This window comes from Papio anubis, chromosome 1, assembly GCF_008728515.1.
Source record: "Papio anubis isolate 15944 chromosome 1, Panubis1.0, whole genome shotgun sequence".
Lineage (NCBI taxonomy): Eukaryota > Metazoa > Chordata > Mammalia > Primates > Cercopithecidae > Papio > Papio anubis.
In genome coordinates, this window is record NC_044976.1 from 190,120,074 (window position 1) to 190,140,163 (window position 20,090).

The 20,090-nt window shown below is 37.3% G+C and overlaps 1 protein-coding gene across 5 annotated transcripts in view; it reads left to right on the plus strand.

Annotated features, from left to right (window-relative positions):
• Window positions 1–20,090, plus strand: part of VAMP4 (vesicle associated membrane protein 4) — a 40,337-nt gene that overhangs the window by 8,344 nt on the left and 11,903 nt on the right. For all 5 annotated transcript variants that reach the window (XR_640882.4, XR_001897698.3, XM_003893562.4 and 2 more), the window contains exons 3-4: window positions 2,468–2,514; window positions 12,590–12,640. Coding sequence is in view for 3 of the 5 variants with exons in the window: in XM_003893562.4 (XP_003893611.1) it covers window positions 2,468–2,514; window positions 12,590–12,640 (98 nt within the window). In the remaining 2 variants the exon portion in view is untranslated. The remainder of the gene's footprint in view (window positions 1–2,467; window positions 2,515–12,589; window positions 12,641–20,090) is intronic.

Here is a 20,090-nt window from a genome sequence, read left to right on the forward strand (position 1 = left end):
CATTTGTCGCAATCTTGGTTTTCTGTGAGAGCTCAGACTTTTTGTTCAAAACCAGTGCTTAGTACTTAAAACAGTGCACATAGAAGCACGTAAAAGATGCCCAAAAATACTTGTTAAATGAATATTGAATACATCCTTCTTTCATTTTTTTCACTCTTTAGTATATGTCATATATTATACGTAGATATAGTGATAGTCATTGTATTTCTTGTATTTTCCTTTTCCCGTATGCCTTTTATGCTAGATTCTCTTATGCCCTCCCTTATGCTAGATTGATTATTTTCACTCATCTTCCTCCTTGCCCCCAGAACCACCATATCTAAACCACAGTTCAGATATTTTACTCCCTTCCGCCTCCTTCCCTCTCTCTTTTGTTACTAACTTTATATTTTAATGGTAGTATTAATCTGTGTTCTCTGTCAACATACCAAAAACTAAGCCCCTTCCCTTGTTTTACTTTTTAATTCTAGTCCTGTTCCCACTTCCTCCATTCCACTCCTCGTCAAGATGACCATATTGGCAATGCTTTCACTTCCTCACTTCACTCTCCCACTCCCAGCTTCTGGGCTTTGTTGGAAAAGTTTTAGATTCTTTTTAAGCTTTTCTGTATAATACGTATTTTTTTCAAAAGCTTTAACTGATTGTTTACAGTCACATTATCATCAACTATTTAGATTTGGCCACACATTGTATTAGATTCGTTGATCACATCATCCATCTCAGTCTTAAGGTCTTTGTTTTGATTTCATTTTCTTTTTGGCTGCTGTAATTCCTTGAGGAATTTCCTCAGAAAAAGTACATGGGTAGTGTATTAATTTCCCATTGCTGCTGCTACAAATTACCACAGACTTGAAACAACACAAATTTATTGTCTTATGGTTCTGGTGACCAGAGGTCTAACATGAGCTTATGGGGCTAAAATCAAGGTGCCAGTAGGGCTGTGTTCTTTCTGGAGGCTTTAGGGAAGAAACTGTTCTTTTGCTTTTCCTAGCTCCTAGAGGCTGTTTACCTTTTTAGGCTCGTGCCCCTTCCTGTGTCTTCAAAACCATCAGTGTAATGTCTGTCTGTCTCTCTCTCTCTCTCTCTCTTCTCTGCATTGGGCCCATATGAATAATTCATAATTATCTTTTCTTCTCAAGATCCGTAATCACATCTGCAAAGTCCCTTTAACCATTCAAGGTAACACATTCACAGGTTTTGGTGATTATATTAGCCAGGCGTGGTGGCACGCACCTGTAGTCCCAGCTACTTGGGAGGCTAAAGCAGGAGAATCACTTGAACCCGGGAAGTGGAGGTTGCAGTGAGCCGAGATTGCACCACTGCACTCCAGCCTATGCGACAGAGCAAGACTCCATCTCAAACAAAACAAAACAAAAAAACCGGTTTTTGTAATTAGGAAATGAACATCTTTGGGAGCTATTATTCCGCCTACAACAAGTGGTACAGTTTGAGCATCCCTAATCTGAAAATCCAAAATGCTCCCAAATCTGAAACTTTTTAAGTACCAGCATGATGCCACAATGGAAAATTCCACACCTGACCTTATGTGATGGGTTGCAGTCAAAACGCAGTCAAAATTTTGTTTCATGCACAAAGGTATTAAAAAATATTGTGTAAAATTACCCTTAGGCCATGTATATAAGGTGTATTTGAAACTCAAGGTCTTTATGAAGCATGATGAATTTTGTGTTGAGACTTCGGTCCCATCCCCAAGATGTTTCCTTATATATATGCAAATATTCTAAAATCCAAAATTTGAAATACTTCTGGTCCCAAGCATTTAGGATGAGGGATCCTTGTATACTATTTGAGCTCTTGTGTGTCTGAAAAGGTCTGGATTTTGCTCTTCTTTAGCCACCTTTTGGACTTTATACCCACCCCTTTTGGGGAGAAGGTGAGACTGTCCTCATTTTAAGGAAAATTGTTGTATGTTGTAAAAGTAAGGTTGCTTTTGTTTGGAAGTTCAGATTTGTTTAGGGGACTGTTTGTGGGTAGAGTAGCTAAAAAGTAGAACATGCCCATTTTTAAGCCCTTGTCCTCAGCTCCAAACTATCCCTCTATACTCTTCTCTGATGCTGCAATTGGAATCCACAAATTATATTTCTTCTTTCCACCTGGCTCCCTAAGTTCTGCCAATAGACAGACACTGGCAGTCAGAAGGAAGGAGAGGGGACTTGCTCCCTCCTGACTACCTGCAGTTCCTCACTCCCATACCAGCTTCAGTGACCTTTCTACCTTTTTTAGTCAGTTATAGGATTCTATAATTATGAGCATTTTCTTTGCAAAGTCTATAAATGTTGTCCCACATCTTCTAGCTTCCAGTGAAGGGTATGTAATTACTTTTCCCTCTTTATGGACACTTGGAGTTAAGATATTTCACTAGTATAGGACTTATTTCATTACTCCTCTGTGGCATTTTGTAAGCCCTCTGAATCTGAAAACTCAAGTCTTTTTGTTTTTTTGACAGAGAAATCTTTTGGAAGATGATTCAGATGAAGAAGAGGACTTTTTTCTGTAAGTCTTTTTTACAGCTTTATTAGGGTGTAATTGACATATAATACATGTATATATCTAAAGTATACTGTATACATTTTGACAGACATACAGTAGTCTCCCTTATACATGAGAGATGCATTCCAAGATCCCCCAGTGGATATGTGAAAACACAGAGTAGCAAACCATATATATATATGTATGTGTATATATACATACATATATGTTTCATATATGTGTGTGTGTATGTATGCACACACACATATATGTTTTTTTCCTATACATACCTATCATAAAGTTTAATTTATAAATTAGGCACTGTAAGAGACTAACAGCAAAAGCTAATAATAGAACACTTATGACAATATACTATAATAAAACTTTTGTACATGTGGTCTCTGTCTCTCTCTCTCTTAAAATATCATCCTATGCTCACCTTTCTTCTTGTGATGATGTGAGATAATAAAATGCCTACATGATAAGATGAAGTGAGGTGAAGGATATAGACATTATGACATAACATTAGGTACTGTTGACCTCTGATGATATGTCAGAAGAAGAATCATCTATTTAGGTGGTCTTGGATCATGAAGGCAAGAAGATGTTGATAACTAAAGGGATGAGTAGCATATACAATGTGGATATGCAGGACAAAGGGGTGATTCACATTTCAGGTGGGACAAAGCAGGGCAACTTGAGGTTTCATCATGCTACTCAGAATGGTGCACAATTTAAAACTTACAAATTGTTTATTTCTGGAATTTTCCATTTAATATTTTCAGACTGCAGTTGACCATGGGTAACTGAAACTGTGGAAAGCAAAACCATGGGTGAGGGAGAGCTTACTGTACTATATACCTGTGACATCATCACCAAAATCAAATAATGAACCATCTGTCGCCCTGCAGATTTCCTCATAACCCTTGGTAATCCATTGCTGTCGCAGTCCCTAGGCAACCAGTGCTCTGCTTTCTGTCACCGTAGTTTGTATTTTCTAAAATTTTTTATAAATGAAATCATGTAGTATGCCCCCTTTTTAAAACCTGGCTTTATTCAGCATGGTTTTTGAGATTCATCCATGTGTTAATAGTTGGGTTTTTAATTTTCTGAGTAGTATTCCATTGTATGATGCTGCGGTTTGTTTATGCAGTCACTTGTGTGTGGATTTTTGGGTTGTTTCTACTTTCTGGCTTTTACATATAAAGCTGTTAACAAACATTTGTGTGCAGGTTTTTGTGTGGATATATGCTATTATTTCTCTTGGAAATAAAAATACCTAGGAGTAGAATGGCTGGTGTAAGTTTACAATTGTTTTCCAAAGTGGTTGTACCATTTTATATTGTCACCAGCATTGTATGAGAATTCCAGTTGCTCCATATCCTCATCAACACTACGTATGGTCAGTCTTCTTCAGTCTTTTTCGATTCTAGCCATTCTAGTGGCTGTGTAGTGGTATCTTGTTGTGGTTTTAATTTGCATTTCCTTAATGACATATGATGTTGAATATGTTAGTGTGCTTATTTTTCACCCTCATACCTTCTTTGGTGAAGTATGTGTTCAAATCTTGCCCATTTTAAACTTTTTCTCATTGAGTTGTGTTTTTTTGCTTTTTATTTTTATTTTATTTATTATTATTTTTTTGAGGCAAGGTATTACTCTTGCTCAGGTTGGTGGAGTGTCCTGGCGCAGTCTTGGCTCACCGCAGCTTCAAACTCCTGGACTCAAATGATTTTCTCGCCTCAGCCCCCCAAGTAGCTGGGACTATGGGTATGTGCCATCACACCCAACTAATTATTATATTTATTTATATTTTGCAGAGATTAGGTCTCACTTTGTTTCCCAGGCTGGTCTCAAACTCCTGGCCTCAATTGATCCTCCCACCTCCGCCTCCTAAAGTGCTGGGATTACAGGGATGAGCCACTATGCCTGGCCAAGAGTTTTTATACAAGATACAAGTTTTCTGTCAGATATGTGTTCTGTAAATATTTACTACAAATCTATAACTTAACCTTTTCATTTTGTAATAGTAGCTTTTGAAGATTAAAATTTTGATTTTGATGGCATCAGTTTATTGAATTTTTTTTCTATTGTTTTTGCTATTTTTTTCACATACAAGAAATCTTTCCCCAACTCAAAGTCACTAAGATTGTTACCTGTATTTTCTTCTAGGACTTTTATAGTTTCGATTTTTACATTTAGGCCTACAATCCCTTTTAAGTTAATTTTTGTATATATTTGAGGTAAGGATGAAACTGGGAGAATATGGCCATCCAGCTGTTTCATTGTAATTTGATAAAAAGATCATCCTTTCCCCACTGAATTACCTTGGCATCTCATAAAAAATTAGTTGAACTGATCAATCCTTTGTAGTTATGATTAGAAAGAGTTCTCGAACAGGTCTAGGATTACATTTGTCAAGTCAGGAAGGACAACGTTGTGGGATTTTTCTCTGGGGATTGATGTAGAGGGAAATATGCGTGAGAGGAAACATTTACCTCTTACTTTGTTAAAATATTGTAACTTGGCAGTGGCTCATGCCTGTAATCCCAGCTCTTTGGCAGGCCGAGGCAGGCGGATCACAAGGTCAGGAGTTCAAGACCAGCCTGGCCAACATAGTGAAACCCCGTCTCTACTAAAAATACAAAAATTAGCCAGGTATGGTGGCTCGTGCCTATAGTCCCACCTACTTGGGAGACTGAGGCAGGAGAATCACTTGAACCCAGGAGTTGGAGGTTGCAGTGAGCCGAGATTGCACCACTGCACTCCAGCTTTGGCAACAGAGTGACACTTCATCTCAAAAAAAAAAAAAAAAAAATTGTGACTTCTTTTATTGAGGCTGGGTTTTTTTCCAGATGAAAACATTTTATAAAAATTAACAGAAACCTGGCCAGGCACAGTGGCTCGTGCCTGTAATCGCAGCACTTTGGGAGACTGAGGCAGGCGGATCACCTGAGGTCAGGAGTTCGAGACCAGCCCGGCCAACACAGTGAAGCATCTCTGCTAAAAATACAAAAATTAGCCAGGCATGGCGGTGTACACCTGTAAATCCTAGCTACTCAGGAGGCTAAGGCAGGAGAATCGCTTGAACCTGAGAGGCGGAGGTTGCAGTGAGCCAAGATCGCAACACTGCATTCTAGCCTGAGTGACAGAGAAAAAGACTCCATCTAAAAAATAAAAAAATTTTTAAAAAAAGAGGAAACCCGTGAAGCAATGAAGAAAGAGCTTACAGGATAGATAGCAGCAAATCTAGTAACAGAAAATAGTATCATTTTTGGCAGAATGTCAGATAATGTGGGGAGATAATTTTCTTTTTATTTATTCATTTATTTTATTATACTTTAAGTTCTAGGGTACATGTGCACAACGTGCAGGTTTGTTACATATGTATACATGTGCCATGTTGGTGTGCTGCACCCATTAACTCAAGTATTTACATTAGGTGTATCTCCCAATGCTATTCCTCCCTCCCTCCCCACAATAGGCCCCGTGTGTGTGATGTTCCCCCTTCCTGTGTCCAAGTGTTTCATTTGTTCAGTTCCCACCTAAGGAGTGAGAACATGTGATGTTTGGCTTGTCTTTTTTTGAGACGGAGTCTCGGGCTTCTGTAGCCCAGGCTGATTCCACTGACCACACACCTGAGATGGTTTCACCAGCACAACTGAGATCTCCTGATTCCCATCCATCATTCATTAGATTATCACCGTCTTAGCCATGGTTTTCGTTCTGTGATAGTTTGCTGAGAATGATGGTTTCAACTGCATCCATGTCCCTACAAAGGACACCTAACTCATCCCTGTTATGGCTGTATAGTATTCATGGTGTACATAGCCACATTTTCAATCCAGTCTGTCACTGATGGACATCTGGGTTGATTCCAAGTCTTTGCTATTAGGAATTGTTGCAATAAACATATCGTGGTGCATGTGCCTTATAGTGGCATGATTTATAATCCTTGGGTATATACCCAGTAATGGGATGGCTGGGTCAAACGGTATTTCTAGTTCTAGATCGCTGGGAGGAATTACCACACCTGTCTCCCACAATGGTTGAACTAGTTTACAGTCCCACCAGCAGTGTAAAGTGTTGTTATTTCTCCACACATCCTCTCCAGTACCTGTTGTTTCCTGACTTTTTAATGATTGCCATTCTAACTGGGGTGAGATGGCATCTCATTGTGGTTTTGATTTGCATTTCTTGATGGCTGTGTGATGATGAGCATTTTTTCATGTGTCTGTTGGTTGTATGAATGTCTTTGGAGAAGTGTCTGTTCATATCCCTTTGGTTACTTTTGATGGGGTTGCTTGTTTTTTCCTTGTAAATTTGATTGAGTTCTTTGTGGTGGTTCTGGATATTGTCTCTTTGTCAGATGAGTAGATTGCAAAAATTTTCTCCCATCTCTGTAGGTTGCCTGTTCACTCTGGATGGTAGTTTCTTTGCTGTGCAGAAGCTCTTTAGTTTACCTTTAGATCCCATTGGTCAATTTTGGCTTTGTTGCCGCTTGTTTTGGTATTTTAGACATGAAGTCCTTTGCCCATGCCTATGTCCCGAATGGTATTACCTAGGTTTTCTTCTAGGGTTTTATGGTTTTGTGGTCTAATCGCTTAAGTCTCTAATCCATCTTGAATTAATTTTCATATAGGGAGTAAGGAAAGGATCCTGTTTCAGCTTTCTACTTATGGCTAGCCAATTTTCCCAGCACCATTTATTAAATAGGGAATCCTTTCCCCATTTCTTGTTTTTGTCAGGTTTATCAAAGATCAGATGGCTGTTGACGTGTGGCAATATGGGTGACAAGATTTCTATAGAGTCGTGCGAACTGCCTACAATGCTACTTGTGGTGCAAAGCCTTAGATTAGAGCAGTAGCTACCTCTCAAAAGGGAACTCAGTTTTTTTAATTTTTTAAATTGTTTGCTGATTGATTGACTGACTGAGACAGGGTCTCATTATGTTGGCCAGGATGGTCTTGAACTCCTGACTTCAAGTGATTCTCCTGCCTCAATTCCCCTACCAGAGTAGCTAGAATTAATAGCACAAGCCTCTACACCCAGGAACTCAATATTGAATACATACATGGAATTTATTCAGCCTTAAAAAGTTTGGAAGGAAATTCTGACATATGCTAAAACATGGATGAACCTTGAAGACTGTATGCTAAGTAAAAGAAACCAGTCATAAAAGGAAAAATACTGCATGATTCCACTTATATGAGGTACCTAGAGTAATCAAATTCATAGAAACACAAAATAGAATGGTGTTTGCCAGGGCCTTTGAGGAGAAGGGAATGGCGAGTTAGGGGACAGAGTTTCAGTTTTGCAAGATGAAAAAGTTCTAGAGATGAATGGTGATGATAGTTCATTAAGTGAATTACTTAATGCCACAGAACTGTATGCTTAAAAATAGTTAAAATAGTAAATATATGTTATGTATATTTACCACAATAAAAATTTATTGACCATATATGTGTGGCTCTATTTCTGGACTCTATGTCTTTCTTACATCAATACCATAGTGATCACTGTCTTGAGTACTGCGACTTTATAGTAAGTTGTCAGGTAGCATAGTGTATATCCTTCAACTTTACATTGCCTTTTTAAAGTTCTTTTGGGTATTGGAGGTGCTAAGCATTTTCATATGAATTTTAGAATCATCTTGTCAGTTTCCAACAAGCCTGCTGGAATTTTGGTTGATATTGTATTGAACCTGTAGATCAGTTTGGGGATAATTCACATTTTAATATTTGGTTTTGAGACCCATGAAATGGTATATCTTTTTATTTATTTGGGTAATTTCTTCCAGCAGTGTTTTGTGGTTTTCAGTGTCCAGATGTTGTATTTTTTTTCTTTGTCAAATTGATCCTTAAGTATTTTCTTTTTTTAATTATTTTTTATTATTATACTTTAAGTTCTAGGGTACATGTGCACAATGTGCAGGTTTGTTATGTATGTATAGATGTGCCATGTTGGTGTGCTGCACCCGTTAACTTGTCATTTACATTAGGTATATCTCCTAATGCTATCCCTCCCCTCTCTCCCCACCTCAAGACAGGCCCCGGTGCATGATGTTCCCCTCCCTGTGTCCAGGTGTTCTTATTGTTCAGTTCCCACCTATGAGTGAGAACATACGGTGTTTGGTTTTCTGTCCTTGCGATAGTTTGCTCAGAATGATGGTTTCCAGTTTCATCCATGTGCTTACAAAGGACATGAACTCATCCTTTTTTATGGCTGCATAGTATTCCATGGTATATATGTGCCACATTTTCTTAATCCAGTCTATCATTGATGGATATTTGGGTTGGTTCCAAGTCTTTGCTATTGTGAATAGTGCCGCAATAAACATACGTGTACATGTGTCTTTGTAGCAGCATGATTTATAAACCTTTAAGTATATGCTCAGTAAGGGGATGGCTGGGTCAAACGGTATTTCTAGTTCTAGATCATTGAGGAATTACCACACTGTCTTCCACAATGGTTGAACTAGTTTACAGTCCCACCAGCAGTGTAAAAGTGTTGTTATTTCTCCACATCCTCTCCAGCACCTGTTGTTTCCTGACTTTTTAATGATTGCCATTCTAACTGGGGTGAGATGGTATCTCATTGTGGTTTTGATTTGCATTTCTCTGATGGCCAGTGATGATGAGCATTTTTTCATGTGTCTATTGGCTGCATAACTGTCTTCTTTTGAGAAGTGTCTGTTCATATCCTTTGGTTACTTTTTGATGGGGTTGTTTGTTTTTTTCTTGTAAATTTGATTGAGTTCTTTGTAGGTTCTGGATATTAGCCGTTTGTCAGATAGGCAGATTGTAAAAATTTTCTCCCATTCTGTAGGTTGCCTGTTCACTCTGATGGTAGTTTATGGTAGTTTCTTTTGCTGTGCAGAAGCTCTTTAGTTTAATTAGATCCCATTTGTCTATTTTGGCTTTTGTTGCCATTGCTTTTGGTGTTTTAGTCATGAAGTCCTTGCCTATGCCTATGTCCTAAATGGTATTGCCTAGGTTTTCTTCTAGGGTTTTTATGGTTTTAGGTCTAACATTTAAGTCTCTAATCCATGTTGAATTAATTTTTGTATAAAGTGTAAGGAAGGGATCCAGTTTCAGCTTTCTACATATGTATTAAATAGTTTTCCCCCAGCACCATTTATTAAATAGGAATCTTTTCCCATTTCTTGTTTTTGTCAGGTTTGTCAAAGAGCAGATAGTTGTGTAGATGTGTGGTATTATTTCCGAGTGGCCTCTATTCTTGTTCCATTGGTATACATCTCTCTGTTTTGGTACCAGTACCATGCTGTTTTGGGTTACTGTAGCCTTGTAGCATAGTTTGAAGTCAGGTAGTATGATGCTTCCACCTTTTTTCTTTTGCCTTAGAATGGTCTTGGCAATGCAGGCTCTTTGGTTCCATATAGCACCCAGAAGTAGTGTTTTCCAATTCTGTGAAGAAAGTCATTGGTAGCTTGATGGGGATGGCTTTGAATCTATAAATTACCTTGGGCAGTATGGCCATTTTCACAGTATTGATTCTTCCTATCCATGAGTATGGAATGTTCTTCCATTTGTTTGTGTCCTCTTTTACCTCATTGAGCAGGAGCCTGTGTCCTCCTGAAGAAAACCTCCACATCCCTTTGTAAGTTGGACTCTAGGCATTTTATCTCTCTTTGAAGCAATTAGAATGGGAGTTCACTCCATGATTTGGCTCTCTGTTTGTTTGTTATTGGTGTATAGGAATGCTTGTGATTTTTGCACAATGATTTTCATAATTTCTGATGCTACTAAAAATGACATTTCAAATGGTGTTTCAAAATTTTAAAATGTCGTACTCATTGCTAGTATAAATATCATTTTTGTAACTTAACCTTGTATTCTACAATCTTGCCAACCCCCCTTAGTAGTTTTAGTAGTGTTTTTATAGATCCTATTGGATTTTCTACATAGAACAATTATGCTTTCTGCAAATAAAAACAGTTTTATTTCCTCCTTGTCTATGTTTGCCTTTTATTTTTTATTACCTTATTGCTCTGACTAGAACATACAGTAAAATATTGGGTATAGATGGTGAGAGTGAATGTCCTTGCTTTGTTCCTGATCTCCTTTAGGGGAAGCATTCATCTTTCATATTATGTTTCATTTTCATTGTATGTTGTTATGGTTGTTTGTAGATTTATCAGGTTGAGGATGTTTCCTTCTATTCCTAGTTTGTGAAGAGTTTTTATCATTAGCTGATGTTGGATTTTGTCAAGCATTTATTTTGTATCTGTTGAGATGATCATATGTTTTTTGGGTTTTTTTGTCTGTGAATGTGGTGAATTATGTTGATTTTGAAATTTTAAACAATTGTTGCATTTCTGATGTAAACTCTACTTGGTCATCATGTATTATTCTTTTAAAACATTGTTGGAATCAATTTGTTAAGAGTTTGTTAAGAATTTTTGCATCTGTGTTCATTAGGAGATATTGGTTGGTTGATAGTTATGTCTTTTTCTTGTTGTGTCTTTATCTGATTTTCGTGGTAGATTCATACTGGCCCCGGGATAATGAGTTGGGAAGGTTCTGTCTTTTTTAGTTTTCCAGAAGAGTTTGCATAGAATTCATATTTTTTCTTCATTAAATGTTTGGTAGAATTCATGACTGAACAAATCCAGTCCTGGAATTTTCTTTGGGGGATTTTTTTAAAGTAATTTTAGATCCACAGAAGAGTTGCACAGATAGTATAGAGAGTTCCTATCTACGCTTCACTTAGCTTCTGTTAATAAATCTTATATAACCATGGTACATTTGTCTGTAGTAATGTTCCCTCTTCCATTCCTATTACTAATTTATGCCTTCTCTCTTTTTTTCCTAATCAGTCTGGCTAGAAGTTTATCAAGTTTTAATTTTCAAAGAATCAGCTTTTGATTTTGTGTTTTTCTATAAGTATTTTGAAGTCTCATGTTACTTGATAGATGAAACAGACATAGCTGCTGCTTTTTTTTTAAACTGTAGTGGGATAATTTTAATTCAATAATTTTCAGATTCTATTTCACTTTATATATAGTTTCCTCATTTAATAACTGCTTTTCTTTGTTTTTTGGTTGACCAGCTCTTGTAAGTTCTTGCCTAGTTTTTAGGAATGGCCTCTGGTTCCGAATATTAGTTTTCTTTATGAAATTCAATGTTTAACATCATTTTGGAATGGAACACTGTTCCAGTATTCTGAGGCTTCGCTGGAGCTTAAAAGACTTTAAGGAAAAAGCTTAGAGGAACTAAGGCAAGATGATATATTCACACTTATACATTATGTTAAATAAGTTCCAGTAAACAGTTTTATTTTGTTTTCAAAATTTTTTTATCAATTGCTGTATTTTTTCACTTCCTTTAGAAATTGCCATGTCTAGAAATTTAACAACCTAGTTTCTTTTGAGTTTTGTAGTTTATATCTTATTCTCAATCTCCGGAAGAATCATAATTACTTTAACCAAATGTTTTTATTTCAAGAATATTAAAATGGATTGGTTAAGGTGTGATATACATTCAACTACAATAAGGAGATAATAGTCTGAGTAATGTTAATATTTTCTTAATATCTTGCATTTCCCTTTTGCTATGTTGATAAGTTTAAAATGGGTAATCAAAAACATACTTAAAATTGTTAGTGTTTTGAATGAGTTTTTCTCTATATCCATCTTTGTCAATCAGCATTTCACTTCGTAGTTTCCTCATTTCATTATAGTCTAAATTCAAGGTGAATTGCACTTTTAGTTCTACAGTTGACCATAAAGATATTAATATTCACTAGCAGTTAAGTAGTTAGGATATTTCAGAGTTTAATGATCAGAACAAACTCTGTGTAACTTTGTTATATAAGATAATATAAACCCTAATTTCTCTGAAAGTTTTAACATTCAGAAGAATTAGCTTAAATGTGGCTAGTAATAAGTACCAATGAAGTAAAGACATGATTACCTATTATTCAGTTTTACCAGTATCAGTAAAATGTGGTCCCTTATGATAAATAACTGATCCATGTTTAGAGTTCAGCTTGATTGTTTGCATTTGTTTATACTTTCTCTTTGTTTTGTTTTAATCCTATCACTACTAATATGTACTTGGTATGCGCTTGTTTTCAGAAGGGGACCATCTGGACCAAGATTTGGACCTAGAAATGATAAAATTAAGCAGTAAGTTTTGTTCATTTGTTTAAATGATAATCATATTTCTGTGTAGACTAGAGATTGGCAAACTGCAGCCTGTGAGCCAAATTTGGCTACAGCCTGTTTTTGTAAATAAAGTTTTATTGGAACATAGCTATGCCCATTTGTTTTCATATTATGGATAGGTGCTATCAAGCTACAATGGCAAAGTTGAGTAGTTGTGACAAATCTGTGGCAGATTTTATGGCCCACAAAATCTAAAATATCTGCTGAGTGTCTGGTCCTTTACAGAAAAAGTTGTTGACCCCTGATAAGACTAAATACAACTGCTAGGTTATAAAAACCTAATTCATTTTATTTTATAGACTAAATATAACTGCTGGATTATAAAATCTAAATTCTTTTTATTTTCTCAGAATTATAGCTAAAGAAATGCAGGATTGTTGGGTTTTTTTAATGACTTGATTACCTTATGTCAAATCCATTTATTTAGCATAGTCTGAAGGTCTATTTTGTTTTTAAATCCATAGCTTGATTCCTATTTTCAGAATGATAATAAAGGTAATATAATAGATTTAATTTGTTGATCTACTGCATGTTTTTATCTACTTCCAGAATTTTTTCATATCTCTTATTTATTGTAACCTATATATTGAACTAAGTTTTATGGCTAATTAATTTGCAGTTTAAAACCTTTGAGGTATATATTATTTGGTGATAGATGGAGATAATATGCTGTAATCAATGTGTCTAATGTTGGAAAGATATGAGTCCTGACAGGACGGGAGAAGGACTGGAAAGAGCAGTGAGTCACTTGAGGGAAGACTCTGGAAACTGACCAAGCTATAAAGACTAACTGTGGAAGGTGAACTGCATGGCCCAGGTTCAAGACCTAAGGAGGCATAATAGTCACTACCCTAAGTCTGGGTATAGATGGCACATTGTGGGAAGGGTTCTATAATGGAGTATCTGGTTATTGGTGAGATACTTGGGCTTTACTCAGGTAGCTGTTGGCGTGAAGAAATATTTCCATACTTAGCCTAATTCTAACTAATGGATTTTGAGATATGGAACCAAAGAACCAACAAATGATTACAAGTACTAGACTGGATGTATTAGATTTCTATTGCCAGGTAACAAATTGCCATAAATTTAGCAGCTTAAAACAACACACATTTATCACCTCACAGTTTCCTTGGGTCAGGAATTCAGGCACTTCTTAGGTGAGCCTTTTGCTCAGGTTTAACAAGATGGCAATCAGGGTATCACCAGGTATAACCAACTCAGGTAGTTGTCAGAATTTATTTTCTGCAGCTATAGATTTCATAGTGCTTCTTCAGGGCCAGTAGAAGAGAGAATCTGTACTGTTTCAAGTCTCTGATTTGACTAAAGATGTAACAAGCCACTTTTAGATGCAATTTATTGCTTATATAGTAAAAGGAAGAGTAGCTAAAGTTAGTAGCTCTCAGGGTCATTGTCCCGCACACCAAAAATAATGATACAGCTGGGTGCATTGTTTCACGCCTGTAATCACAGCACTTTGGAATTCTCCTTCAAAGGAGGATTGCTGGAAGCCAAAAGTTTTGAGACCAGCCTGAGCAACAAAGTGAAATCCCCTTCTCTTAAAAAAAAAAAGAGGGGGGGTGGTCAATGGCTGCAGTACAAATTGTGGGATACTCTATTGCAAAGGAGCTATTTCTAAAGTGTGGTTTTTATAGTCTGCACGTAGAGCCTGCAGAAAGTTTATACCTCATCAGAACCTGGGAGGTGATGAGAAACTGCCTTATGATAATCTCATGAGGGAAACAGGGAGGTGGTTGGAAGAAGACCTCATGAGCCACTCATTCTCTCATGTTCCAGGGAGATCACAAGCATTCTACCAAGACTCAAATTAGCTGTAGTTCAAGCCTGTATGGCATATGTGGATGCCAATGTGTAATGACTGAGCCATTCTCCCCCACTGAGCCAGAGTAACTTCTGTATCGACTCACATGTTCCCTTTTACCTAAGCTGCCACTGGAGAAGAGGGCTCCGCTAATGACACACCTATTTTTTGTCCTGCCAGTATGCTCTGTTTCCTGTCTGATATCCTTCTGAAGAGTGAACCTAGTAAGGAGTGTTGCCGATTGGGGTCTTTTGAGTATGATTTCCCAGCTGATTCCCCAAACCACAACCAGTTGTACAGAGTAGGCATTAAAGAATATATGTCTATGTTAGTAAATGCCAAACATACACACATGTATTTGTATATGTATATTTATGTATTACACTATTAATATCACAATAACTTTGGTGATCACAGAATTTTAGACTAGTAAGGGATTGTTAAGTATATTTGTGTTTTTACTGTAGAGCTGAAAGCTTGCTGGATCTAATTAGAATAAGGTCATTCATCAAGCATGCATTAAACCTTGATTAATGCTTATCTAAGCAGGACATGACTCACCAGTGTGCCCAAGAAGGAGAAGCACAACTTGCCACACAATTTACCCAAGGACAAATCCCTGGCATTATTTTAGTACACAAAATTGCTAGCACTGATCAGTTTCTTTAGTTAAGCTGTTATCACCACTTAATTTATAACATTTCAATACAGAGTGTTTTCTACTGCATAGATTAGCAACATCGTTGCTTTCTTTGAACTTGGTTGGCCACATTTATTAGTGTTGTTAACAGATTAATCCTACAAAAAATATTTGACATCACTTCTTAGGAAAGACTCTTTTTGAGGAAAATTTTTAAATATTCACATGTCTACATAAAATTTATGCTTCTCTTTGAAATGTTTCCTTTGCTTTTTAAATTTTGCTTTGTTTTTAAAGAGAGTTTGTTCAAGCATAAAGTATGGAGATGGACCACCTGGAAATACCAGCTCCACGGGAATGGAGTCAGCATTCCAGAGTAGGGACGTTAAGATTTCATTTATATAAGCAGGCAGGAACTTTTAGCAGGATTACATTTCCTTTGCCTTTAAATTAAACAGTAGCATTATAAATGCCACTCTAGTGAATTGTAGACATTCTGTGTTAGGGGTAGGGAATCTCCTAATTATAGCCTTGGTCAGACCAGCTTAACTTTTATGAGATTCCCTCCCCCACATCCCAGGGAATGTTCCATGGTGTAACAGCCATATGTAGTTGCAAAAAATACAGCTTAACTTTAAAATTTCTTTTGTCAGCAGTACCTTAAAAGACCAGAAGATGGGGATATTAACTATGAAAGTAACTATTTGATTTCAGGGGTTTTTCGCTTTGTCTGTTTTTTGGAACAGGGTTTTGCTCTGTCACCCAGGCTAGAGTGCAGTGGCACAATCACAGCTCACTGCAGCCTTGAAATCCTGGGCTCAATTGATCCTTCCACCTCAACTCCTGAGTAACTGGAAACTTCAGGCACGTACCACCATGCTTGGCTAATTTTTTATAGAGACGGGGTTTCCCTATGTTGCCTGGACTGATCTCGAACTCCTGGGCTCAAGTGATCCTCCCACTTCAGTCTCCCAAAATGCTGGATTGCAGGCATGAGCCACTGCACCTGGCCAGTGTTTTCTTTATAAAATAAGAGGTGCGTATTGCAGAGCATAAATTTGTTTCTTAACCGAAGAGCACTGATATTTATCAAGTATGTGCTATGTGTTAGGCACTATGCTAAGTATTTGAAAAACACTATCATTTAATTCTCACAAATAAAGTAGAGCTTATCAGCTTCATTTTAAAGGTGAGAAAACTGAGGCTAAAACAGACTTGCAAGGTGAATTCCAAAGTCACATACGTAGTAAGTGATAAAGTTGTACTGCAAACCCAGGTTTGTCTGAATACAGAACCCAGGGGTTCTACACCATACCATACAGCTTCTCTGTCGGTAATTAGAATAGAGCCATTTCAGAAACACAGGTGCTCTCAGACTCTTAAAAGGATGGAAAACAGTATTGAAAATGTCTTTTCCTCATTATGTTCTTTCTCATGTCTTTTATTATCTCATATGAATCGCCTTTGACTGGCCATGATATAAAAATCTCCACCCTTCCTTCACAAACTACCTTTTCCTTTGCATTCTTAATTTTTTATTTTAGTTCATAGCCATCGTCTACTACCACTTAATTGCTCAAATTATAAATCTAGGAGTTATCTAGTCTTTTCCCAATTCCTTCACTCACATCAAGTTAATCTCCTAGTTCTTAAAATATTGCCTCCTCTTACATATATTTCCTTATCCTAGAACCTTCTCACCATCCACTGCCTCTTTTACTCTCCCTGATTAACTCTTGACTCCTCAAAACTCAGCACAGGGGTCTTGATGTCGTCTCTGGTCCAGGCTGAATTCATCTAGGCTACATGTCAGATACTGTGGGCTTCCTTCCATTATATCCCTTAACACATGGTAGTATAATCATGGATATCAGTTTTCCCTACTGGAGTATAATCTTTCTAAATACCAGACTCATAACCTTCATGATGGTAACCTTGATGAATAGCATAATAATAACTTTTTTTTATTCTTAGACACAGGTTCTCAGTCTTGTCACCCAGGCTGGAGTGCAATAGTACAATCTTGGCTCACTGCAACCTCCACCTCCCGGAGGAGGATCCTCCTACCTCAGCTTCCTGAGTAGCTGAGACTACAGGCACATACCACAATGCTCAGCTAATTTTGTATTTTCTGTAGAGATAGGGTTTTGACATGTTGGCAAGGCGTCTCAAACTCCTGGGCTCAAGCGATCCTCCCACCTCAGCCTCCTGAAGTGCTGGGATTATAGCCCTGAGCCACCACACCTAGCCATAACTTTTTAATAAATGTTTTTTGAATGAATGATTTATTTAACTCAGATTTGAAAATGTTTGTTAAATGCTTACCTTGTACCAACCACATTTCACATGACCTGGGAAATAAAAGGATAAGTGGGTCGGTCTCTGTTTTTAAGGCATTTATAGTATAACAATGGGGACAAGACCAGTGTGAAATACAAATAGAAATCAAAGGACTATAACTATTGTGAAAATTTAAAAGATCATGGGGAAGTATGTTATCACTTGCTTTGTAAACCAAACTATCTCCATATTAAAGTAAATAAGTAGATCATTTCTTTATTCTACAAAAATTGTGTTCTGGGTGGGGAAATATCCTGACACACAGAAAACAGTCATGAGTTTTTCATCATTGAGTGAAGGTTACGCAGTAGCTGGATTCAGAGTGTTACACCAGCAGATAGTGATGTGTGAAGGACAAAGGAGCAATAACTCACGAATCATGTAGCAGAAAAATTAAAATATTTGGGGTTTCCATTATCAATAGTGATTTATTACATGTGTGCCATGTTGTTGAGGGAATACTTGTAGGTTTATGATACTCTAGTAAGAATCTGGAATTTTATGGGTCTGTCCCAATTACTCTGCCTATATCCATGGAATGTTATCCTTAAAGGGTTTTGTTGGGGGGGTTTTTTTGTTTGTTTGTTTTTTTCCTTTGAGACAGGTCTCACTCTGTTGCTCAGGCTGAAATGCAGTGGTGCAGTCACAGTTCACTGCACCTCAACCTCCTGGACTCAAGGAAATCTCCCACCCCAGCCTCCCAAGTGGCTGGGACCACAGGCACATGCCACCATAACCAGCTTATTTTTAAATCTTTTTGTAAAGACGGGGGCTCACTGTGTTGCCTAGTCTGGTCTCAAACTCCCAGGCTCAGTGGATCCATCTGCCTTGCGGAAGTGTTGAGATTACAGGCATGAATCACCAGGCCTGGCCTTTAAAGAGATTCTGGGACCATAACTATTTTATTAGCTTTTTGTTTTCATTTTTAAAGTATATATAATGTCTACGGCCATACCACCCTGAACGTACCCAATCTCGTCTAAAAGTATATATAGTATATGTATATTAATATCCATAATAGCTATAATCTGATCGTGTGTAGGAGCCTTAGTACATTTTGTCCATTCCTATCCTGCCATAGCACCCTACTTTAAGCCATTAATTATCATCATTTGCCTATGACAAAAAAAACTAGCTGGGAATTTCAAAATTGATCCTTGATGAACAGTAGCTTTACTTTTGTTTGTAGTTAAATGGAGGTCTCTACACTCACTGCTTTATATCTCCTCCTCAAGTAGCTGGATATGCTTTATAGGATTTATACTCAAATTGTTCATTTATTCAGCAAATATTTGTTGAATGGCCACTGTGCCCCATGCACGACTGTAGGTACTGGACTTACAAAAGTGAACAAAATAGGCAAGGTCACTGCATTCATTAAGCTTACCTTCTGGTGGGGAGAGGCAGAAAATAAGCATGTAAATAAGTAAATAGGTACAATTACTATCACTTTATATTTGCTTACATGCTATAAATAAGATAGAGTAATGGGGTAGAGCATGCTGTTTCACAGCTATAAGGTTAATACAGTGCATTCAATGTACGTTCGAACATATGTTCCATAAGGGCTGGGATTACTTGTCTATTTTGTTCAATGTTACTTCCTCAGTACCTAAAACAGTACGTAGTAGGTTCTCATTATTTGTTGAAGAAATTAATTAGTTGTGTATTTGTGCCATTGTTCTTAAATAGGATGAACACCTTCAACTCTCTACTTAGGGGATTGGGAGTTGCAACAAGATGTCTTAGAGACTTAGGGGTTCTTTCAGATCTGTTTGGACAGAAGAGAACTCTGCATGCCCAACTTGGTTGAGCTTCAGTCTTATATCCTCCAGTGGAATAATGTGTGGGAAGCACAGAACTCTGGGATGCTTTGAAAAATCTTGAAGTTTATGTGTGGGTAATCAGTGGGTGTACATAATGCTTTTAACCTGGGATGGAGGTTACTGTCATCAAGCTTAGTAATTGCTACTTGAATCTGAGAGTACTTCTGAATCCACCTCTGTCTCAATGGGCCTTCATTTTGTTTTTATAGCAAATTTTTTAAAGAACTAGCTCAGTGATCGGAAAGGATAGAACTCTTTCAAAATTAAACATGACCGTGCCTCACTCCTCACTTACTACATTAGTTTGGGGACTTGTGTGGGGTAGAGGGCGGAGACCATATCTGTGTATTGTAAAAAATTGTTAAAGCCCCCTACGCACTTCTTCCTTTTCCAACTAGAAACACAATTGCATATCTTCATTTATTTAAATATTTATACATTTAATGTTTATAACCGTCATGGACCCTTAATGACAGGCTACGTTTGGAGACATGCATCATTAGGCAGTTTCATTGTGTGAACATCATAGAGTACTTACACAAACCTACAGAGTGTAGTCTACTACACACCTAGGTTATATGGTATGGCCTGTAGCTCCTAGGCTACAAACCCATACAGCGTGTGACTGCACTCAATACTGTAGGTAATTATAACACAATGGTAAGTATCTGTGTGTCTAAACTTATCTAAACGTAGAAAACATGCAGTAAACATATGGTATTATAACTTATGGGACCACTGTTGTAAATGTGCTTTATCATTGACCAAAATGTTATGTAGCACATG